We start from the raw sequence: 25,247 nt of genomic DNA on the forward strand, positions 1-25,247 counted from the left end.
GTTTCTTCACAATGCTAATTAGATGCTATGAATCTCTTGGGTGCAACCGTTTATCTGACACACACACACACACACACACACACACACACACACACACATAGCAATGATGAGTGAAGAAACAAACTGTATGTAATTAGCTTCCTGTGTGCTGTATCACCTCTCAGCCTGCAGTAAATATTGAAGGATCCCAGTATGGACGCTAATGAACAGGAGGATTAATGATGATATACCATTAATTGTGCTAATTGAAAATGATTAACATGTGAGTTATTGTTAGCCTGGGAATACATTTTGACATGTGTCTCGGATCAGTTCATGCTACCCATGCCCCTGGCCAGCTGTTACCATAACGACAAAGAGAGAAAGCTACAGCTCTCTTTGCTCCCGTCCCTCAGGAGATGTTTCTGGCTAATGTGGCGGGAAATGCAGAATTAAGTGTCTCATGTGGTGTACACAAACCCCCCCTAACCTTCTCCACCCCTTAGCCACTAAACACTCAAGCTCATTCACATTCGCAGACAAACACACACACACAAAGTAATTATTTGTTTTCCTCCCTGAAGAATCGATTGACGTAAATAATCAGTGTTGCTCATCTCTCAGACGCATGTAGAAACAGAGGATAATTTAAGGCTACAGCAAATAACAGTTAAAGGCTTTATTTGCTTTATTTTCTTTTTGATCCAGCAGATGTCGCCCTTGAGCACCAGCATGAAACCAAAACAACTCTCGCTGCATTGTTGTGTTAGCATGCTAATGCTAGTGATCTTTATTATGTTCGTATCTTCACACTGCATGTAAATTTACCTGAAATGACCGTGATCTAAAAACGTGGCATTAAATTAAGCAGTGAGTACAGTATGTTATTCTCCTTTTCTCTAGTCCCTCAATTAAAAAACTTTTATACGCAAGGTGATGAGCCAGCCGGCCGTCCCGGCGATGTAAACAAACTGAAGATAGGACTCTGAAAACTCTGAAAGCATCACAGACAGTGGGACTCGGGTGTTACATCCATTGTCGACAGTCATGACTCACATTTTTTATTTTTAGAGGATATACTTGATTTCTATTACATTGTAGTGTGAAAAATCGCATATTAAGCCTTTAAAGATTCAAAATCATGTGTGTTATTCCAGGTTAGTGGGGATTTTTATGCACCGATGATAGGCATGGACACAGCTGCCATTTAGTTGATTAGAATGCATGATGGCAATGATGACAACCCATTACTGGGCTATTTTAGATAACCTTCAGCACATGGGAAGTAATGAAGTGCAAAAAGAAAGTGTACATTTATTGCGAGCTCTGAAACTAATAAAGACATTTATGGACTGTAAATAAGGTTTTGAGAAAACAGTAATCAATCAATCAATCTAACTTTGTACGCCACTTTTCATACAATAATAATTTAGTACAAAGTGCTTTACATACAAACAAAGCAATTAACAACAATATCCTCTGACCTATCCTCTGATTCTTCTGAATCAATCCTTTTTCGCCACATTGATGATGTCCCATCCAAAAGAGCCGCCATGCTGTGCTATAAATGTTGTTCCTGCTTCTTTCTGGCCAAAAATCACAGAGACAATTTCCTCTGCCTCTTCAATCAGCTATTAATCAGAGTGAATGGCCATTTGAAAATGTTTTACTTTCCTTTCATAATATACAGTATATCTGAACAACACATGATAAATGAACACTGTATTCAGAAAAGTATTTTGTCTGTTACATTCAACATAATGTCTCAGAAATATCAGAAGACCTTACCTGACTCATTAGTTTTAAGAAACACACCTTAAATCAGTGTCAAATGTGTCATAACCTGGCTCAAGGGCTATGACATGATTTATTTCAAGTAATCTAATCTTAGAACAGCAAACATGGAGTGTGTCCGTCAGTAAGGTCAGTAGTGTACAGTGGATGTGTGGCATAAATGAAGTGTGGGGTGTTGTGAAGCAAAATGTAACAAAGTCTGAAGTGTGCACACCAATCATCCCATGTGGCATGAGAGAGAGAGAGAGAGAGAGAGAGAGAGAGAGAGAGAGAGAGAGAGAGAGAGATCCACCCTGGGGTCGGGCTTTTATGCCCTGAGAGCAACCGGCCCTAGAGTGGTGCTCTAGAGTGGACCAGCCAAATCCTCTAGAAACAGGGAGACAGAACCAATTAGTAAAAGCCTGTTTCTACACTAAGGCAGTGACCGTCACAAATGTAACATAGATTGTTATTTCTTTAATTTTTAAATAGATCTCAATTTCATTGGACAGCTTTTATAAGAATATTAAAAACAAAACTATAGCTTACTGTTTGAGTATGCTTTCCCTAATTTGATTTACATATTTTTTTTAGAAAGAAAAAGTGACCATTACACCCACTCACTATATTTTGACTTATCTTTTTTTCCCACACTATAATCAGCAGTCAGTTGGCCAGTAGTTTTGATACTCTTTTCTATTCTGCAGGATCTCTTCAGTAAGTCGGACCCTTTTTTGGAAATTTACCGAATCAATGACGATGAAACTGAACAGCTTGTGCACAGAACTGAGGTAAACATGATCATATTTGCTTCTACTCTTTCAACCACAGCTGTGTCTACCACTTTGCCTTATATGAAATGGTATCCTACTCAAACAGGTGATTAAAAACAACCTCAATCCTGTGTGGGAGCCTTTCAAAGTGTCGCTCATATCCCTGTGCAGCTGTGATGAGGACCGCAAGCTCAAGGTATGGGACCTTTAATCACAGCAGTAAAAGCAACGATGATTAGTGACTCACAAACTGGACAGACAGCATGCTTCCACTGGAATCAGAAATCAGGGCCATAATGAACATACATTTTATATGCATGGACTTTAAATAAGTAGGAATATAGTTTAATAAATGTATCATCACATATTGTGTGATACCTTGTGTGCTGCCAGACCTGCTCAGTAAAGGTTGTAAACAGTGTTGTCTGTGTGTGCAACAGTGCCTAGTGTGGGATTACGACTCCAGGGGGAAGCATGACTTCATCGGCGAGTTCTATGCCACGTTCAGGGAAATGCAGAAAATCTCCAGTGGGAATAAGGTCAGTGAACATAGAATCACAGAGAAAGAAAATGCTTAGGATATCTGGCTATAAGTGGATTTTCTGTCTTCATCTTTAACCTTCTCTCTTCAGGTGACGTGGGATTGTGTGAATCCAAAGTACAAACAGAAGAAGAGAAACTATAAAAATTCAGGAGTTGTCATCCTCAGTGACCTGAAGGTAGGAATCTGCTGCAGAAATTCTGTGTGTATATATGTATATACTGTATATATATACATATTTATACAGATAAATATATATTTATTCTCTCACTGTACACCCAAATGGAAACATTTCTAAGCTGTTTACACCGAGGATAATTATATATATATATAAAACACATTTAATACCTTTACAGGAAACAGATTTGTTGAGTTAATACAGTTTTAATGACCAGATGCTTCCATAAACATCGCTAAATATATTCACTCTTTCATCCAAGCATCCTCTCTGAGGTTTGCCTTTTAGAGATACGTTCTTTTTTTCCTTGCAGCTCCACAGAGTTTACTCCTTTTTGGATTACATCATGGGAGGATGCCAGATCCACTTTACGGTAAATTGAGCCATCTGTGATTAATAATGCTTCCCTGTTATAGAATTATTTACATCATACTATGATCAATACTAAAACTGAAATGCATTAGTTATTATTGGTTATAGTGAATAAGACCTTTTGTAATACATATTTGGTGGTTCATTGGTAGGGTGAGTCCCCACAAATATCTATAAAACACTAATATGTCCCAGTTTTCAACAGTCTGTGTCCCGGTTTTAACCCATTGAAATACCAAAGCAGTACACCATGCTTACAACACTGATTTTTCTGAATATACTGCATGTTAATCAATGTTGTTGCCAAGGCTGTTGCTGTTTTAACCAATAGAACATCATCACTAATCCATCATGAGTCAAAGTTCAATACTGATTTGTCTGTTTATGTGTCAGACAATCTCAAGATTGTGGTGTGTCGCTTAGCTGGCCCAGCTAATCATATAAACAGAACCTGCTGTGTAACAACAGGTAGGCTAGCTGTCATACTGAAAAGGAAGTCCGCATTTTTTCAAAAAGCTCCTACAGCTTCATTTAAAAAGCACCAGGCACTGAATGTGCTGCGTTTTGCACACACTGCAGGTGTCCATTTTCAGTCACTGCTGACGTACAAAGCCGTATTAAAACAAGCGAACACAAACGGTCAGTGCAGGCTGGAAGTAGCAATGTTGTGATTTACTTCAGTGATGCAAACTGACAACCAAACGGGCTGCTCAGGAGGATTAGTGCAGGTCACCAATCTGTGGATCGATACATGTGGGTTTGTGGTCAAATTAAAGTGTCCTGATTTTGAGGTTTGAAAATATGGTCGCCTTAGTCATTTGTAAAGAATTTGTCTTCAAATTTCCTAACTGAAAAAAAAAACAGCTTGCAGAATTTGATATCCAAACAAGTTTTATGCTTAACGATGAATTTTATGAACTTTAATTTTTCTTTATCATTTACGTCTAATGCAAATTTTTAACTTTAAACATTTCATACGAAAATATGATACTTTTAACTCCTGTATACCTATTTGATAATTTGAGTCCCTTTGCAGGGGTCCCTTTGTACATATTTTTTTAACAAGGTTCCTTTTCAATCAGTACTTTTACACATAAACCACTATGACTACAGTTTAGTATTAATACATTTGCACAGGTAAATGATCTCAATACTTCCCTAACCACTGTTAGTTTTCAATCATCTCTGTCCCCCTGAAACATCCACAGTGTTCACAGTCAGTTTTCTTGGCATCTTTTATAGAATAAATTCTAACCTCTTTTTACTCTTGCCCTTTGGTCTGCGCTCTCTGCACCCTCTCACTCTGTGGCTGGATTATTACTGAAGCAGTGAATATTAATCACAAGGACTGCTGTGGTAGAGGCAGTTGCTCCCTTGTTGAAATAACTGGCTGCTTGGATCTACAGTATATGGGAGCTGTAGCAGCTTCAATCTACCGTGTGTGGGTGTAAAAAGCGCAAATTCTTACCACTGATAAGATAATTTATGCTTCCATTTGGCATATTTTGGGCTCGCTCACACAGTATGATATAATAACCAGCAAAAAAAAAAAGTAAGCAAAAAGTTAAGACGCCTAAAAATCAATTTTTGTCATGTTGTTCATGTTGTTGCAAATTTTTCAATCCTTTCTCCCAGGTTGCTATTGACTTCACGGCATCCAATGGAGACCCCAGGAACAGCTGCTCTTTGCACTACATCAACCCTTACCAGCCCAACGAGTACCTGAAGGCTCTGATAGCAGTAGGAGAGATCTGTCAGGACTATGATAGGTTTGTCTATCTTTTGTTTCTCAGTAAAGGCTCTTTGGTATCTGAGGGGATTGTCCATGTCCCCCATGGTGAAATAGAGCTGCAGAGTGCTCCTTACTTGCTGTTTCTGTAGGAACTCACACTCTAAACTAGCCTCTCCATTTTAAGCGCAACAGAATGGATTGTAATGGAAATCATGAAGCACTGGGACAGGATTGCAGCACAATCCAGCAGGTTATTACATTTCTGCTGCCCGTTTGAAATGGATTTAAGAGGACTGAATTGTGACCATCATCTTTGCTCTCTCTCTCTCCGATTCGTGTCTGAAAAACATTTTGCATTTTAAATTCATTCTCTTGGTTGATCTACAAGCCTTCCTTTGTCAACAAAAGCTGCCAGTCAGACTGCTGCACATAAACAATCTTGTTTTACGCCCACATGTTCACATTTGCAAGTCAATTTAATTTTGCTTTAAGCTGAGAAACTATTTGTACCTGCAAAAAGTAGAGCAAACAAATTAGGCCTCTGTTGGCATTACTAATGCATGGCGCTAATCTGGGACTGAAGCTGGTGGCTTGAGGAAGCAGCAGTCAAGGACACTGGTAGAATGTTCTTGACCAAATTCCTTTATGGTTCAAAGTATCCATTAACTTCCAGCTTCCATCAGTCCATCAGAGAGAGGACATGCTGACCTTTATATCTGCCACAGGCATTTGAATCCTGTGCAGACATCACATTTGTTGCTGACAGTTTTATGGCATTTCAAGACCACAGTTTAAATAAAGTGACGGATTCTGTTTATCTCAACAGATGGAACAGATTGAGAGAAAAGATTGAGCAAGGGGCCTTTCTGTCCCTTAAAAACTATCAGTGGTCTTGGAGAGAAAAATAAAAACACATTAGAATATATCTGTTATCAATGTGTGTGAGGCATTCAAAAAAGGTTAGAATTGCTTCAGATTTCATTTTTTTTAATGCCATAAAACTACAGATGATGGAATATTTTTTCATTAAAGGAAAACAATGTCTAAAGAGCAGTTTGTGTTTGGTGGGAATCTTGACTGAGTTACAATCATGGGAAGCTCTAAAGCGACTTTAATTGATGTGTGATATAGGATGTAGATATAAATGTTGATCTTGATCTTTAAAGATCTTGTGTGGCTTGGAATTTGTTAACTTTGTCTCACTAGAACTAACATTAGTACTTTTTTAAAACATAGTTGATGCCGACCAACCCAGTGGTGTTATTAAGATATAGATCAAAACACAGTAGCACCCCTGGTTCCATTTTCAGCCTTTTGTTGCATGTTATAATTTTCCTTCTCATACTCATGTTTTTGTTTCATGTGTCTTCCATCACCCTCCAAAAAAGTGAAAATAAGAAAATAGGTTCATACAGTATCTAATATATACAGTATATGCTCAAATGTTTAATGTATATCATTATTGCCAGTAATGATATAATCATGTAGAATACATTCAGAGAGGAAGAGGGAAGTCACACACACACACACTAAAACACACCCACACACTTCAGCATAAGCCTGTGCCTGTTTGCTCAGTGCTAACAGTCTTGCATGTTCACAGCCTTTCTGTTCACAGTGGTGACTGCTTGCGCTTTCTCTCATGGATATCTCAACAGTTCAGTTTCCTCCCAGCATCTGCTACCGCTACAGGTCCTTCTTCTTAGCTCGCACAGGCTCATTACCCTGAACTAAAGAGGAACACATGCAGAGATCGGGGCTGACACTGTATAGCAGGCACTTCAATAAGAAGTGGGAGGCACTGTGGCAGCAGAAATAATAGCCTGGTTTGAAATCAGATGTTAAAATCGAAGAGATGCAGAGTAAAGCCTGTTTGAGGAATCACTGTAGACACAGAAGCTCTTCAGGATTCTTGATGGTCTCAATGTAAATACTCGTGGAGATCCGATATCAGAAACTTGTTTTAGACTCCCTTTTTTTAGATTCTGATTAACTGATTGAGAACGAATATAAAACCATGACACACTGCAAAATGCTTCTCAATACTGCAAGCAGATCTGCTTGCTAATTAAAGTGAAACTATTTATAATACGATATATTTCAGAGAAAGACCCCCCTCATCTGTCAAAACTAAGCCAGATGAGGATTAACACTTGTGATATATTCCTATTGAATATCAGGGGAGCACTGTCTGGCTAATTATAGCATCTTGCAGATCGTACTGGAGTCACAAAAAAACCTGCCTGAAAATGAGCATCTCATTCTCATAGCTCTGACATTTTCATGTTTACATAGATACGCAGGAGCGTCATACATGGAAACATGCCTCTGAGTGTGGGCAGCCCCTTCCCTCTTAAGTTTGAGTTATTAGTGAGGTGTAACATGTGGGCAAGCGAACCTTTTAGCCTTTAGTGAATATAGGTGATGTGGGATTTTAGAGTCCTTGCAGAGGAGTACATTACGGAGCTGGAGTGACAAGCTTTTGTCTGTGTGGGCAGAGGCTCGTTTGCTCTGCTGAGAGGGCTATTACAGCGGACACATTTCCCCGTGGCTCCTCACATGTGCAGACAGAGGAAAACAAGGACTACTATACACTTAATGGCAAAATTGAATGAGGAAAATGGCTTGCCATTTGTCTTCTCTGTCCTTTTGTCTCAGCTGAAGGTGCTTTATTATGTCTTTACAACCCAGGAGATTGTCGATCTCTTAAGATATTTTTGAATTGTGCATATAGAATTATTTTCATTCAAGCTCCGAGGAAGAATTGATACAGTCTGGAAGGAATCTATTGGTACGGAGTCGGAGTGCTGCATATTCACGTTGATAACAGCTACAAGAATATATTACATATCTAATTTGGCAGAGCAATAATATGTCCTTTCAAATCCATTTCCTCAAAATGTTTCCAAGTAATAATACATTTGGTAAACCACAAATAATACCAAGACACAATACATTTTCCCATTAATTTTTCCTCCACACAACATACTTCAGTGTGTCAGAAAGGTCACACGGCCTGCATTCAGCAGATGGCTGTTATTTTTGATAAGAATTTTCTCTGCAAAATGAGTTGAAAACATCCAAATGTTGAAGGCATGGACATCTTTTGATGCAGTTAGTTCAGCTGCAGAAGCACTTTGCTATCTGAATGCTTTGATCTGTTTGAAATATTGTTACTGGAATGTTTTTTTTTTTTATATACAGTGGGTACGGAAAGTATTCAGACCCCTTTACATTTTTCACTCATTGTTTCATTGCAGCCATTTGCTAAAATCAAAAAAGTTCATTTTATTTCTCATTAATGTACACTCAGCACCCCATCTTGACAGAAAAAAAAACAGAAATGTAGAAATTTTTGCAAATTTATTAAAAAAGAAAAACTGAAATATCACATGGTCATAAGTATTCAGACCCTTTGCTCAGTATTGAGTAGAAGCACCCTTTTGAGCTAGTACAGCCAAGAGTCTTCTTGGGGATGATGCAACAAGTTTTTCACACCTGGATTTGGGGATCCTCTGCCATGCTTCCTTGCAGATCCTCTCCAGTTCTGTCAGGTTGGATGATGAACGTTGGTGGACAGCCATTTTCAGGTCTCTCCAGAGATGCTCAATTGGGTTTAGGTCAGGGCTCTGGCTGGGCCAGTCAAGAATGGTCACAGAGTTGTTCTGAAGCCACTCCTTTGTTATTTTAGCTGTGTGCTTAGGGTCATTGTCTTGTTGGAAGGTGAACCTTCGGCCCAGTCTGAGGTCCTGAGCACTCTGGAAGAGGTTTTCTTCCAGGATATCTCTGTACTTGCCCGCATTCATCTTTCCTTCCATTGCAACCAGTCGTCCTGTCCCTGCAGCTGAAAAACACCCCCATAGCATGATGCTGCCACCACCATGTTTCACTGTTGGGATTGTATTGGGCAGGTGATGAGCAGTGCCTGGTTTTCTCCACACATACCGCTTAGAATTAAAGCCAAAAAGTTCAATCTTGGTCTCATCAGACCAGAGAATCTTCCCTCATAGTCTGGGAGTCCTTCATGTGTTTTTTGGCAAACTCTATGCGGGCTTTCATATGTCTTGCACTGAGGAGAGGCTTCCGTCGGGCCACTCTGCCATAAAGCCCCGACTGGTGGAGGGCTGCAGTGATAGTTGACTTTGTGGAACTTTCTCCCATCTCCCTACTGCATCTCTGGAGCTCAGCCACAGTGATCCTTGGGTTCTTCTTTACCTCTCTCACCAAGGCTCTTCTCCCACGATTGCTCAGTTTGGCTGGACGGCCAGGTCTAGGAAGAGTTCTGGTCATCCCAAACTTCTTCCATTTAAGGATTATGGAGGCCACTGTGCTCTTAGGAAGCTTGAGTGCTGCAGAAATTCTTTTCTAACCTTGGCCAGATCTGTACCTTGCCACAATTCTGTCTCTGAGCTCCTTGGGCAGTTCCTTCGACCTCATGATTCTCATTTGCTCTGACATGCACTGTGAGCTGTAAGGTCTTATATAGACAGGTGTGTGCCTTTCCTAATCAAGTCCAATCAGTTTAATTAAACACAGCTGGACTCCAATGAAGGAGCAGAACCATCTCAAGGAGGATCAGAAGAAATGGACAGCATGTGAGTTAAATATAAGTGTCACAGCAAAGGGTCTGAATACTTATGACCATGTGATATTTCAGTTTTTCTTTTTTAATAAATTTGCAAAAATTTCTACATTTCTGTTTTTTTTCTGTCAAGATGGGGTGCTGAGTGTACATTAATGAGAAATAAAATGAACTTTTTTGATTTTAGCAAATGGCTGCAATGAAACAATGAGTGAAAAATGTAAAGGGGTCTGAATACTTTCCGTACCCACTGTATATATATATGGACACAGAGCAGCACATTATCCAGGACATGTGGAGAGGTGCATTCTGGAGAATAAGAGTTGGACTCATTCACATGTTTATCTCTTTTTTTTTTTCTTGGAACAGAGGATAACGATGGTAACCAAATATGAGTGGAAATTCTCCAGAGCCTACAGGCTGTTTCTACTGCCATTTGCAGCCACTGTAAATATAATACTTCAAGGTTATGGGAACAGATACACATAATCATTTCTCTCCTTGACAATCCTGGAGGAGGAGGGAAATAATATTAACAATTAAAAAAGAATGGCCCATCTGTTTTGATGTTTGCATCTTGCCTGTGCTGCTACAGCATTTGTAATTATTATAGTAGAACAACAAAAATCTTTTCAAAGGGAAATTGCTTCTTTCAGAGTTAGAGTTGTACTTTATGCTCAGGAAGGGTTAAAATCATCACACTGCCAACATTTGTATAAGTCCACACCCATCAGAGTTCATTAAACACTTCTGATGGCTCCGAAAAGCTTAAAGCCATGTTAGCTTCACTGGTGGATGAACAATTCCCCAGTCACCACTTGTCAACACACCAAATAAATCAACACTCATAGTGCTGCAAACCATGCTGGGTAACCTTCGATGCAGCCAACCCATGTCCACAGCAAAACGCACTTGAACGCAACATTTTAAAAGTGTATTCTGATATTCTGTTGAGCTTGGGATGTTATTTGTGATGATCTGGGCTGCAGAATGTATTTGTCAGTGATAAAGGCATAATGTTCTGATAAGGGAAGCAGCCATTAGAGTTGGCAAACAATCACTGATCTGACTAAAAATCAAATGTGGCAGCTTTCATCCTTAACGCCACAAAATCCACTGTGTTACAGTAAACACAAAGTTTTATCTGTATAATGTTTACTTAGTAAAAAGTTTTGTCCTTGAACTTTATGGAATTGAACTTGTACTCCATGAATTTTTCAAGTAATTCAGATGTCAGCCTATCAAATGGTGGTTATTACTATTCTTGTTATCAGGAGCGTTGATTTAAAATTGAAGGCCTCTTCTGTATCTTCTGATAATAAACCTTTATCATACACCACCATGATGGAACTACCCATGTTTACCTTAAAGCTGCACGTAGCAGGAAGAGATGGATGGATAATTGGGTCAAACAAAGACGGGACTTTCCAACTAAAAGACTAGTTTGTGTCTTTTGTTATCTTTATTACCCATGTATGTGATAACTCTCTTTCTCTCCTCCTCTCTTTCCCTGCTTCTCTGGTTAGCTGTTTCTTTCATTCTTCAGTTTAATAACAACATTTGTCAACTATTAATGTCAAACAATTATCTTTTCTTCTGCTGTTGCTATCCTCCACGACCACTTTTAATCATTTCATCACAAGCCGTGTTTGAGTTGGGCTTTAAGAAATTCAGGTTTATTTTCTCTGAAAACAGTCCACACCTTCTCCTTGGAAGAAAATTATTGCACAATCTATAGTCTAGCTTGCCTTGTTTTTCCCTTTTTTCCACTTCGTTTCACTTCGAGTTTCTTGGTTCATGTCATGTTGTATCCATGCCATGGACATTCCTTTTTTCTTCCCACTGAGGACAGTTTTGAGACACTACACAAATTGGATACATTTCATGCCTAGATTTCTGTACTTTCCAACGCAGCCTTTGTCTTGCCTTTAAAACAAAACCGAGCACCCTGGCGTTTCACAAGGAGAGCACAATCCAGCATTACAGAGCCTCTCAGAGAAATATCTGCTAATATAAATGGCAGGATGAAAAATGGAGAGGAGGATAACTGTTAGAAGCTCTTTGAACAGGTGCAAACACTGGCTGCAGGGACTGTGAGACAGATTTCAAATTGTAATTCAAGATTTTAACATTTATGAAATGCAAACAAGCAGTGGGTTTGCCCTTGGAATCGTGAACAGATGGATAAGCCATCAATGTTTTTCAGATCACTGTCAAATGCTATCTCAGATTAAATTACAGTTCCTGTTAATGTATGACTGATTCATCTGCTTCATTTTGTTTCAGTGACAAAAGATTTTCCGCTTTGGGATTTGGTGCCAGAATCCCTCCAAATTATGAAGTGAGTATCTCTGTTCATATCTCCTTTTTCCATTTTTTTTGTGTCTGAACTCCATGAACATTATTATGCATGATGTATAATCATGTGCTCTTATCAAATCCTGGTATTTCCGAGCACCCTGGGATTTTACGCTGAGCGAGCTGCTTTCCATTACCTGTTATATGACACAATTTGTCATTCCATCAATATTTCACATTTAAAAGTAATTACTGAGTTTATTTTTATTCATACCCCCCACATCTCGAAATATCAACTTGTCTTGAGAAAATAACATGTTCGCATGACATAAAAGGCCTGAAGTGTTGAGGCTGAATTTGCATAAGAATTCAAGAGTTTTACAGCATTTGTTTAAGCAAATTGGACCCAGAGAACCAAAAACCTTAAGTGATTCTGAATAGAGCCCTGGGGGGAAGTCTGACATGTGAAGAATGAGTGCACACACACACACACACACACACACACACACACACACACACACACACACACACACACACACACACACACACACACACACACACACACACACACACACACACACACAAACACACACACACACACACATTTATCAAACACGAACGGTCTGTGTTTGATGTTAGATTGCACTTTGTATTGTGCAAAAACGAAACACTAATTAATTATTATTTCAGTCATGTAAAACATCTGTTGCTGACTAACTATTAATTTCCAAATTATTGTGAGGCAGACAATAATTAATCTGAGTCATGGTTAATAATTAACAAGAAGGCAAGAATCAGAAAAAGGACCCACACACTGTATTAAAAGCACCCAGCAAATCCTATCAACAACGTTTTTATCTCACAGATCTTCTTCAGGCATTTTCAATCCAGCACTTCTTTGGATGTGCGTACCCGACACCTTGTTTTGTCTATAATAATTAACCAGCCAAGGAGGCATCAGAAATTAACTTTAAGCCTTGAAGTTTTTATTATATAAATTTGATTTCAAGTTATGTTAAGTATTACAAAAAAATGGAGGAACCAGAAACTGGCAAAATAATTTTCATAGAAATGTTACTGCCAACTAGTCAGAGTATTGCAGAGCTGTACCCTGACAACCAAAAACATCCCGAGATGTCATTTAGAATTTAAGGACGCTTTTAAATGTCGTTCGGTAAAACCAAAGTTATTTAGTTCAGCTTTTTTAGATTGCTTGTTTGAAACTTGTTTTAAAGGCAGGGTTGGTAATTTTCTCCAGATACACTTTTTAAGATTTTAAGAAATTGTCTTTAGGTCCTGACAGAAATTAATAACTCCTGTGCTCTGAATAAGGAATGAAGAAAATCTGTTATATGTAGCAGTTGCAAGCCTATAAAAACATTCGACCAATGTCTGCCACGTGGTACCAATTTGGTGAACTACCCCTTGCATACACTAGCCCACACTCAAAGTGTGTCACTGATGACAGAGTTTATACTATGAGTTTACATGTACTTACCGCTGAATGAGACATGAGACGATGTAGTTTCTACAAAGTGGCTTTTGAGGGAGCACACAGGGGAGGGTGTAGATGGAGCCCTGAGGGAATGCCACTTACAATAATCGTGATAGTTTTTGAAAATGACCAACCCTTTAATGTTTACTACAAAGCTCTGGTCTCTGGTTTGTTTGGTCTCTGGTGAGGTTAGTTTGTAGTCTCAAAGCATACTAACAAACTAAAGGGTATTATAATATCAATAAAGACCTAAGTCCTGTTACAGGTTACTGGATTAACATTTAATTACTTAATACATTTCTTAATTCAATACTTTTTGTGTCTATCCCCTTCATTTTTCATTAAGATGTGGTTGATCAGCTGGAAAATTCTAAAAATGCTCCAAAACAGTTTTTCCCATGTGAGCACGGGTTGACCAGAAAACACAAATCATTAAAATGTAACAGGACCATGACCATCATGATCAATGTCTCATTTTGAATTGAGCCAAAACTGACTTCAAACTTTGGTAGATAAAAAGTTGTGTTTGCTTTAAGTAATAAGGAACTGTTTTTATTGGCTTTTAAAGCTCACGTTGAAGGAGCTTGTTTTTATACTGCCCCCATATAACAGATCATTTAATGCACCAGGGCAAACAGAGAAAGCTTCATTATAACATTATGATATATGAAGGACACACATTTGTCCAGTAGCAGATAAACCACAGGTGTGACTAATAGCATCACAGATGCTTAACGATGCATCAGTGCCTCTCTCAGCCATGCAAGTAATACCCAGCCTGCATAATATCCAGACCTTACACCTGAATGGAGGACAGCCACAATTAATGTTATTAGTCACACCAATGTTTCCTGATATATCTTATCAAAAGACCTACCATGAAACAAGCCTGTCAAACAAGTTACAAAACAAGACCTTGTCTTTCCCAGGGGCCCCTTGTAAATTGTCCTTGTCCTAATCAGTGGTTTGTAAGATTAATTTCTTATCATATCTATCTTTTAAGTGATTCAAATCAGGCTGTTAATCAAGTTTAAGTCAAATATGACTTCATAAAAGTAGCCATTGATCTGGCTGACAGTTGGTGCTTATAGAAAAATATGTTTTCCTCTTCAGTCATGCCAGTTTGAACGCCCTGAAATAAACAATGTTTAAGTGCAGAAAATAAAAGAGAAGTGTCGACGGTTTTAATCTTTTATGGAAAGCAGCTATTGAGTAAATAGTGCATGACATATAGATTTTCTGATTTAGCAATTGACTCTGCATATTGGATAATAAAAGGGCCAGTACATATCAGTAAATTACATGACTAGCTCAATATAAAAGGGATTTACTTTTATTAATTTGTTGGAAGTTTTTTTTATTAAAAATCTATCTAAATTTTGACTCAATTAGCATTATATTACTGTCAATACTGGTAAAAAAAAATTGTTATTCGTTTGAAAGCTAAAATAAACTAAACAGCATCAGAACAATTGTATCAGCTTGATATAAGTACATCCCTTCTTACTTTATAATGTAGATGTATAACTTGTTGTGAATCATTTATACACAACAGAAAAAATGCTGAACATTGGTCTAAGTAATTTTATTTATTTGCTTGTAATGTCCGATTTACAAATGAGAAGACCTAAATGATCAGTTTCAATTTGGATCACTTTTGGTTCCCAAGGTTTTGCTGGGTTCTTGATTGATAGAATTTGACCTGGTCTTACTAAATGGCATGTTTTGACCCATTTTATGTTATATAGGCCTGCAGTGTGTGATGACCATCCCTTGAATGAATGTCATATATAAAAAAGATGTGAATTATACAGACAGCATTTAAGTCTGTACAGAGAGGAGTTCGATGTGGATTTATGAGCCATGACAAACTCAGACAGTGAATAAAAATGTGTTTTTTATGGAGGACAAAAGGCCAACTTTTCTCAACCCCTTGCGCATATAACATGAAATACCTATAAACAACAATGCAAAATGCTTAAAAGTGAAGACATGACACAAAATGCCCTTGTGCAACTTATACAGCATCACATCACGTTGTTCAATTATGCATTAGGATGAAAATGACTTTGTTTTTAAGAACTTAAATCATTTATTTAATCTTCCTTCAACAGGTGTCTCATGACTTTGCCATTAATTTCAACCCAGAAGATGATGAATGTGAAGGTAAGGAAGGTCCTTCTTAACCAGTTATACCCTAAAAAGTGCAACTCTATGCAGATGATACTCAAATTAACATCTTTAATCAGACAACACTGTAAAAATAAGTCAAACACTGTCAGTCAAAGTAATTTTTAGCTGCCCTGCCGTAAAATATGTCATTATTGAATAGTTTTTGATCAAATAAATTAGCCTTAGTCTATAGCTTCTTCAGGATGAATTCACTTCTCTAACTTGTGTAAGACAAAAACCCATTAAGGCTACTATTATTCTTTGCAGTATGCAGTGAATAATTCCTATGACTGTTATCTTTTCGTTTAATCAGCTTCTTTAATGACAAGTGTTGATAACTGTCTCAATATTTTCTTCATTTCTTTCTGTGCCCTCTTTGATCAGAGATCCAAGGAGTGGTTGAGGCATACCAGAACTGCCTCCCTAAGATCCAGCTGTACGGCCCAACAAATGTTTCTCCCATCATTACCAGGATAGCTAAGCTGTCAGCAGGTGACGGTAACATTAAAGATGCGTCTGTGAGTGTCCCTTTATACTCTATAAAAAATATATATGGCTGTAATATAGGCCTTTGTTGTTTAGCCTCCCACTGAGTCCCAGAGTGAGCAGCCTCTGGTTCACCTCACTGATGATGCCCTACAGCACAAAAGAAGAAAGGAACTAGTACAAAACAAATTAATATTTCCTGAACTATGGATTCAAGTCATAGCGTCCTATATTAGTGGTGTTTTTCTTTTTGGGACATATTTCCAGTTTATCGGCCCTTTTTAGTTTTAGAAACTTCTGCATGAACTGTACTTAAATTGTGATTTCATAAAAGTGTCTAATACTTACTTACTGCGCATTGTATCTTCCCTTAATATCCCTTTGGGATGTTTTAGCTATTTTCTATCTTAAATTACCTACGGCTATGCGGCCAATGTAATCTAAACTATTAGACTCCCGTTACTGAGCTGACCTTCATCTAATTGTCTACTCCTCGATGTTATTGCTTTTTTTGATCAGTAAATGAGCCGCAGTGAACAAGTAGGCTTTCAGGGCACACATTAGATATTCACTCACTGAGGACATGCAGTAAAAAAACAGTCAGTGAACCGACAGCGTTGCCACTTCTCTACTATCAGAATGATCACAGTATATTGTGTCTTTTAATATTCTTCTACTGTTCTACTCATATTAAACTGTTCAGTGGACACATGAAATTAATTTCACACATAATGCATGCATGATTATGTCTCTGCTGAAGTTTGAGCTGTAGTATCTCTGTTTTGTTTTCCACTATTTGGATCCACTTGTTTCCTGTGTAACACTTTAACAAAGTGCCACACACATTTATTCTGATCTACTGAGCAGAGGTTGCAAAATTAACCAAGACAGGCATGAAAGCTTACTTCAGACCACAGCACACACTGAGAGATGTCCTTGCTCCAAACCACACAATGCTGTTTAAATGGGTTAATGTTCATATGGATTAAATCACAGTGAGAGCTCTTAACTTTTTCCCAGCGGTACCACATCCTGCTCATCCTGACCGATGGTGTTGTGACAGACATGGCAGACACGCGTGAAGCCATTGTTCGAGCCTCCTACCAGCCTCTTTCCATAATAATTGTTGGTGTGGGCAATGCAGACTTCACAGACATGCAGATTTTGGATGGAGATGATGGAGTCCTACGTTCACCGAAGGGCGAACCAGTCCTCAGGGACATTGTGCAGTTTGTGCCCTTCAGAGACTTCAAAACGGTCAGTTTGTTTTCTCAGTCCATGCTCATTTGCTGACTTTGCTAACTCTATCTTGATTGCTGTGCTTGTGAAGCTGATGGAGCCTCCCCAACATATTTCTATAATGTCCCCCTTCCATGTTGTTTATAAGAGCACACAGGAGCTTTATGTTGGCTTTGCTTGTGCTGCTGATTGGCATCAAGGACTGGAGGAGATCCAGACATCTCTTTCAACAAGAACATATTCTAATTGCAGCTACATCTTAAAGTATATATTGTCCACACAGAGAAGTAGCCGAGAAAAAGAAGAGTGAGTATCCGAGTGTTGAAACCTAACAAAGGCTTACATAAAGAGAACGAGGTGAGGAGACTTAAGAGGAGAAGAGCATGAAAAATATGTGACTCATAAGCTACAGGCTTCATATTACCAAACTGGTTAGGCACAAGATTTTTATCTGAAGCTTTATCAAACACAAGGATTGTTTTTTTTAGAACAATGCTGTTTGTCCAGTGCATTTGCACAGATTGAGCATGCAGGTGTTCTAAAAGCTACATGCCAACCCTACATCTTACTGAAACACTTAGAGACAGTTTATGAAAATAATATTAATATTATCCTAAAAATTGATGTGTCCAGATGTAGCCCATAAATTTGTATGAAATCATGATGCATTTATTTTGCAAGCTTGCACATAAAATAAAGTCTTTATTTGAGGAATTTTGTGCTACACAAAAACTATTAAACAATTCTGGTTTTTATATCCTATATTTCTTAGTTAAAGACTGAAAAGTCAACCCCAGAAACTGCAAAACATATTATTCATTTTCATGGTAGGAGAGACTTTTTCCAGTGTCACTAGTGGAACAGTTCTTCTATCTGATACTGACACATCTCTTTGAATTAGTGTGAAACAACAAAAACACTCCTACTAGCGTGCACGGTAAAACCTCAGATTTAAACAACATTTTTCAGTTTTCAGCTTTTCTGTGTCTCTGTTGCAGGCTTCACCTGCAGCCTTGGCCAAATGTGTTCTTGCCGAGGTGCCAAAGCAAGTAGTGGAGTACTACAGCCATAAGGCCATCTCCCCTATGTGTCCTCAGAGGGATTTACATACCCCCATCCTCACCCCACTCGCCACCACCCCGACAGAATAACCACCCATCCTGTTCCTGGGACCAAGCTTTGACCGCAGCACCAGTCTGGATAACTGAGATGGAGAAAGGACGCATGCTTTGCGATAATGGACATGGAACAGAAAGAATACCTTACATGTGGGTTGTTACTCATTTATTTCATTTTTCACTGCTGACAAAGTGTTTACGTGCAGACAGTGGGAAAAGGGACTGTGTGTTTTTTTTCCTGCTCAGTTTTGATCCAGCGCTTTTATTTAGCTGTGAAAAACGAGCAACCAGGTGTTTCAGCATCATGTGACTTAAAGGATTTCCCCCCTAACTCCCCCCCCCCCTAAAATTGTATGCATGCAGGCCATCCCTTCATACTGATCTATTGATTGGGTGCTGGATTATTATTCCTAACAGACCATGAATTTAAGCACCTCAAATTGTCTATTATATTACTCTTTACCTTATGTCAAATGTTTGGAAAATGTTTAACATGTACAAAGGGAATGCTATGTTAAAATTAGATTTCTCAACTTGACCCTACTAACAAGATCTAATCCAGATGTTACAGATGATTCACAGAAAGTTGGAAGAAAACATGCTGCTATAGGCCTGGTGTTACATTTAACCTTTCCTTTTGTGCTATAATGTAATTCTGTATAGCTGCAGGAGTGGCCACATCTTGGACTACAGAAGATATATTTTCAGACAGAAACAAATCACAATTCCTAAAACAAGTATTTGTAGTTAAATACAAATGAGCTATTTATTAAGTTTCGCAAAATGCTCTGTTCCACAGTGCACCAGCCATCCCCATCACACCGAAAAGCCTGTTTGTCACTGCATTTCCTACAAATGACACCAACCCCTACCCAACATGTATGAAGCAAATGACAAATCCTTGTTTTGATCTCATCCAATCCAGTCCTGTTTACCGTTCACATTTGGGAAACTGCAGGAGCCATAACTACATTTGCTATAGTTATTTTCAGTTATGACACAGAACTAACAAGACAGCCGAATACAGCCAGGTCACCAGCTAGCAGGTTGAAGTAGTTCCACCTTTTCAGAGGTAAGCGTTTCATAAAAGTTAGAAGAAAAAAAAATGTCTCCAACAGTTCTGAATGATCGTACCCTCATTTTCTGTCTTTTTTAAGATGATTGCGGTACAAGCTGTGATATCATGCTGCGTGTCAGGTGAACCTTTTCCCTTTGAATTTTTTTGTTATCGTTGTCATCTCTTAGCCAGCTGTCAGACAGGTAGCAACCTTACGCTGTATGTCTCATTATTTTTTCTCCTCTGCTGCTATATTTTTTTGTTGAAGGAACACAATTCTTCTTGATCTTTCATGAAGAATTTAAGTAGTGACGAACCAGCCGTGTGGCGAGCACATGGTTCAGAACAAACTAAAGCACAAAGCACAGCTGTTCATAAAACCAGTGCTCTAACTCTGTAGTATCCGCACATTTTACATCACAGAATTACAATTCTAAACACATTGCAATTATTACTAAATGTGCTTGGTTACTCTTAAATAATTTATATACCATTAAATCAGTACAATAATAATTTTGATCTGTGAACTAATTCCTTACATTTTAAGTGACTCCTGTCTGAACAATAACTGATCACATGAAAATCTTTATTTGATCCTTCTGCCCTTTTATTGAGCTCAACAATGTCCAGAATGGTTAAGCTTTCACTATCACATACCTTTGTTGGGAAATTCACAGATTGTGGTCTCATTATGTGAAGTTGACCCTTGAAGCATTTAACACAAGTTGACGTTTGAGATGTGATTTTTAAATGAATACACCAACAACAAGGGGCCAGAGTCATGTATAATTAATCACATGTTCAAAGATTTAGAGCAGTGAAAGATTTGAATAAAGTAAAAATGTTAACACTTCCCATTGGCATTTAAACATTTTCATACATTAAATACAAACCACCGGCCAACATAACAAAATGTTTCCTAGATCACTCATTAATATTTTGAATATGAACATAATGCACAACCTATACATGTGCTGGCATTTATAGTTTTTGAATTTCCTATAAATCCCACACAGTCCAACTAAAAGGTGAAAACATTCTTTATTATTGGTTTGCTTTGCTAATCAATCAAAGTAAATTAAGAATGGTAAGAATGAAGCCCAGCAAATGTTGCCCACACCAGCAGTGTTAAAGAAAAGCACCTGTTTTAGAACCTTACTGTTTACTAAATTTCAACCCTGATATCAGCGCTTATATTTTTTGGTTTGGCCTGATTGCTCATTATTTACAGGCTGTTCAATAATGACTCTTGACCATTTTATCTGCTAAGTGTCTTTGCATATATTTTCCATGGAGTATTTTCTATCTGACAGACACGGTAATGGTGACACATTCACTTGGCTAAACACCAAGTTGCCTCTGCCATTAAACACACAGGAAGAAAATGTAGTCTTTACAGCTCCTGTAACATACATATATCCACCCCCAAGCAGCAATTATTAATCCCAGTTTGATTTGTCCCCGAGAGCTTCAGCAGCTCTCCCAAGATACAGACTATTGACTCCTCAATGAATGCACCTTAACACAGCGAGCTCCGCTGTTGGCTGCTCCCTGAACCTCTTTGAAGAGCACAAGTATTGAGGATCCTTCAGTCGCTGTAGATCACAGGATGAGGCATATTGATTCAGCCGGCCTGGATTTGCAGCCATACTCAGTTTCAAGTGTTTCTCATGTAAATAATTCTGGAGGGACTTTTGTCTCACAATTGAAGCGGAGGTCCATGTGACTAGTTTACGTCAGGGTGTACTGGAATAAAGCACATTTGATAGTTGTTTTAATGATTAACTTAAGGCTCAATAACGTTTTTTTCTTCTTACATTTTTTCCCCCGAAACAGTGCAGCATGATTTTTTACGAAAGGTAGAGGACGTTTTACAGCTCAAAAGTGTGGCCAGACATTTCTCAAATGATAATTACTATCATAAAAAAGCAAAGGATCTTTGAAAACTGATCTGTGAAATAAGCGTTGTGCTTTCCTTTTTGCTTCAGTTGCTTCTTGCTCTACATATAATAAATAAACAGGAGGCATAGACCAATCAACTATTTTTTCCTTGAGGGCAAACCAGCTTATACAACAATATCTTAAAGGTATCAACACTGCTGTGATACGTGCTTAATATAGCAATTTACTCTTTGTCCCCTATTACCTGCATCACTTTATTGCTACTTGGCCTCAGGTTATGAGCGTCTGAAGCCCAAATGGTTCATTAGCCCACTCTCTGTACATTTAAATAATGAGATGTGATACAATTAGACAGTATGAAATTTTTTTTTTTTCTGTCCTTATTCTCATTTAAACGGAAGTGATAAACGTGTTCTCAGTTCAAACACTGAGGCTATAAATGTTTGATGCCCTTTTGGGGTTACCTGAATTACAAAATGTATTAGAAGTCTTACGGTAATACATGTTCAACTGTGATGCATGGGTTTTTAAAGCCTCACCAGACTTGCCTCTAGCAAATAACTTGTCTTTTGAAAACCATCTCATATTCTTTCTCTTTTTTTTTTTTTTATGAAGTGACACGTTTCATTACAGCCAATCATGTGTGAAATGTTTAAGTATTCAGAGAATGTCATCGTGTGCTTGTGTGCAAGAGCAGGCTGAACCCAAGAGCACAGCCATTAGGCCATTTGTCATCACTTTAAACAGCTTCACAAAAAAAGTACACTCATGTCCTAAATGAATATGGTTCATTCTGTAACAGTTGTGCAAACCAAAATTAGCTGAAAAATGGAGACAATTAGACCAGAGATCATGTGGCCATATAAAGAAAGGTGTGAAGAATTCTCTATGCTGTTTAAATCATATTATCTATTGTTGCATTATTGACTTACCACACTGATTTATTTAACATTTCCCTCACACACTGTCTCTCTTTTACTCCCATCCACTTTTAATCAGAACAAAGTTTACAGCCCGTAACCTTAATATGCAACTGGTGTAACTTCAGGCCATGGGGGTAAGAAGCAACCAATGCATTATTAGTATATAGTTTATTTCTTCGAAAGGAAGAAAGGGATTCATTGCATGCTTACTTTTATTGCTAAGCTGTGCTGTGCAGTTATTCCTTTGGGTCTTATGAAATGCTAATATGCAAGCCTGCATTTGCACAAACCTATGTTCTTGTAGTTGATGCTTTCTGTCTTGCAGTGAGGCAAATAAATCTCATCATTTAACTGAAACTGTCTCTGTGATTTGTGACCATAACTAAAAAATAATTTGCCAAAAGTGAAATATTACATCCGTCTGCTTTTGCCAAACAGTTACCTCCAATCCTTCTTACTCATGTCAGTGATCATCTTACTAAACAATTTCCCTCCGCACTCTGCTTGTAAGAATATTGAATAGAAACAGCCTGATGAAATGTAGGCTATGCTATCGTGTGCAGATTTGCCCTGTGTGTCTTTGGCTGCAGATCCTGTGGGTACTTATTGCATGGAAAGAGGGACTGAACCTACTCTTTAATTCCATCAGACAGCTCCTTTCATTTAGCAGCTATTGTTGAGAGCACTGAATAACGGTTGTTTCCATGGTGACACCTACTTGTGGGGAGACGCAGACCTTCATTTTTTTGTCAGATTCAGGGACAAAGATGCAGGATGTGCTGAGGGGGCTCTGGGAGGAGGCCATACGCACATTATTATGAAAAAGAGGAGGCTTTGATGGTGATTGCTACTCCCCCTTCCCATGGCCGATAAATGTCCGGTGGGGCTGTGAGCCTCAGGTCAGCGCACTCTCTCTCTCTCTCTGTCCTCTAACCCTTTTTGTGCTTGTCCGTCTGATTTATTGCCACAATTAAAGAATGCTCACCACCGCTTAACATTCACTGGCAATACAATCAAGAACAGGCTTTCACCCAGGGACCAACTGTTGTTTTTAGTGAAATCAGCCCGTTCACTCCATGTTATCAGATTACCTTTAATGCCTTTAAACACAACTGGGCTTCCCTAACATTGCTGCAGCTCAAAGCCTAGCCAGGGGCACTATAAGAAAAACCAGGAAAAGACAGTGGATAGATGAGTTGTATTCTCAGTGGCTGCTTGCCTTACACCTGCTTGTAATGAGGAAATGGCTAATAAGGGACGGAGAACGGGAAATCTCACTTGTAATTAGCTGTCTCCTCCTACCCGACAGGGAGCAGAACACACCTTTGAAATGCTTCCAGCTTGAGCCTCTGATGTTGTCTCTCACATGCGTTCAATCCCCCAGCCACTGTGTGCATTTACTACACAGCACATGCAGGCATATATCTACACACATAGATACAAATACACTTTGAAGAATGAAGTTGAGCTTATATATCCTGACATAATAAAATAATAAAGACGCTTTTGTAAGAAGAATCTTGGCAGTTTGCAGCATGTTACATTTGCAGCGCACTGGAAAAAAGGGAATGTGCTTTTGTGTTTATAAAAAACATCTCTACTAAAACGTTATTCTAATATTTTAAATGCATGCAGTATTCCAGTTCATCAGCAGCTTTCTCAGTGTCCTTGGTCCTTGGTGCATGCAGAAAGCTTGATCAAAGTGAGTCTATGGAAAGACGTCAACAGATGATTCACCAGGATTCAAGATTCACATACATGCTGCGAAGGAAATAAAGAAGTTACAGCTCCACAGAAGGGACTGTAGTTGTGATTTTTGAGATGAGTTTAAATGACCCTCTGGGCACAATTTTGCACCATCAAATAATGTCATAATGGATTGTACTCTGCGTCTCTTTCCGTCTCACTTCAGCTTACATTCACAGTCTCTCTCATCTTTCTCACACACATACGCTTCAATTTTCGTGATTCTACTTATTAGTCATTATGTGACAAAACCAACAACAACAAAAAAGCACACACTATTTTCTAACATTGGCATTTGCATACGTTTAATTATCCTATTACAGATTTAGGAAACTAATGTGCTGGAAATTGTTATGCTGTAATTGTAAACATACCAGAGAATTGGGCAGAGGCTGATGGGAATGTTGTCTTCTGTTTTACAGATTTTAAGTCATTAGCAACAGCATACAATATGTAGATTCTGACCTGTCGAAGGCACAGAAAAACAACAAAGATTGGGTAACCCCAATGTTAATACAGTTAATCCTGAACAGGACTCATATGTCTGAAGGATTTATTTTTTATGCAATCCACTGGATAACAAAGAACTGTTTTTAAAAAGAACACAGGTGTCAAACTAACAAAGAGGAAAGGAAAGAGAAGATAATAGCAAAAATTCCCCAAGGATCACAAAGTCTGTAGAAATCATCCACTGGGAACCAAGAATGTTTTACATTTATTGATAATGTTATTTTAATTTTATTTAAATCTTAACCAAAGTGGTAGACCGACTGAGCCATCCCATCAGCGTAGGCAGAAATTGTACAAGGTATAACCAGCTCACAAAAATCCTTACAATGTTTAATTGCACCAATTAGAACATTAAATTATGGAGAAACAAG

The 25,247-nt window shown here is 38.4% G+C and overlaps 1 protein-coding gene across 3 annotated transcripts in view; it reads left to right on the forward strand.

The window, feature by feature from the left end:
• The window catches only part of cpne7 (copine VII), a 37,911-nt gene extending 14,934 nt beyond the window's left edge, over positions 1-22,977 (forward strand). For all 3 annotated transcript variants that reach the window (XM_020625611.3, XM_065952962.1, XM_065952963.1), the window contains exons 6-16: positions 2,460-2,543; positions 2,632-2,721; positions 2,966-3,064; positions 3,158-3,244; positions 3,558-3,617; positions 5,252-5,385; positions 12,217-12,271; positions 15,838-15,889; positions 16,280-16,413; positions 17,402-17,638; positions 18,619-22,977. In XM_020625611.3, the coding sequence (XP_020481267.2) occupies positions 2,460-2,543; positions 2,632-2,721; positions 2,966-3,064; positions 3,158-3,244; positions 3,558-3,617; positions 5,252-5,385; positions 12,217-12,271; positions 15,838-15,889; positions 16,280-16,413; positions 17,402-17,638; positions 18,619-18,771 (1,185 nt within the window). In that variant the 3' untranslated portion in view covers positions 18,772-22,977. The remainder of the gene's footprint in view (positions 1-2,459; positions 2,544-2,631; positions 2,722-2,965; positions 3,065-3,157; positions 3,245-3,557; positions 3,618-5,251; positions 5,386-12,216; positions 12,272-15,837; positions 15,890-16,279; positions 16,414-17,401; positions 17,639-18,618) is intronic.
• Positions 22,978-25,247: the final 2,270 nt, after the last annotated feature.

This window comes from Labrus bergylta, chromosome 3 (assembly GCF_963930695.1).
Source record: "Labrus bergylta chromosome 3, fLabBer1.1, whole genome shotgun sequence".
NCBI lineage: Eukaryota > Metazoa > Chordata > Actinopteri > Labriformes > Labridae > Labrus > Labrus bergylta.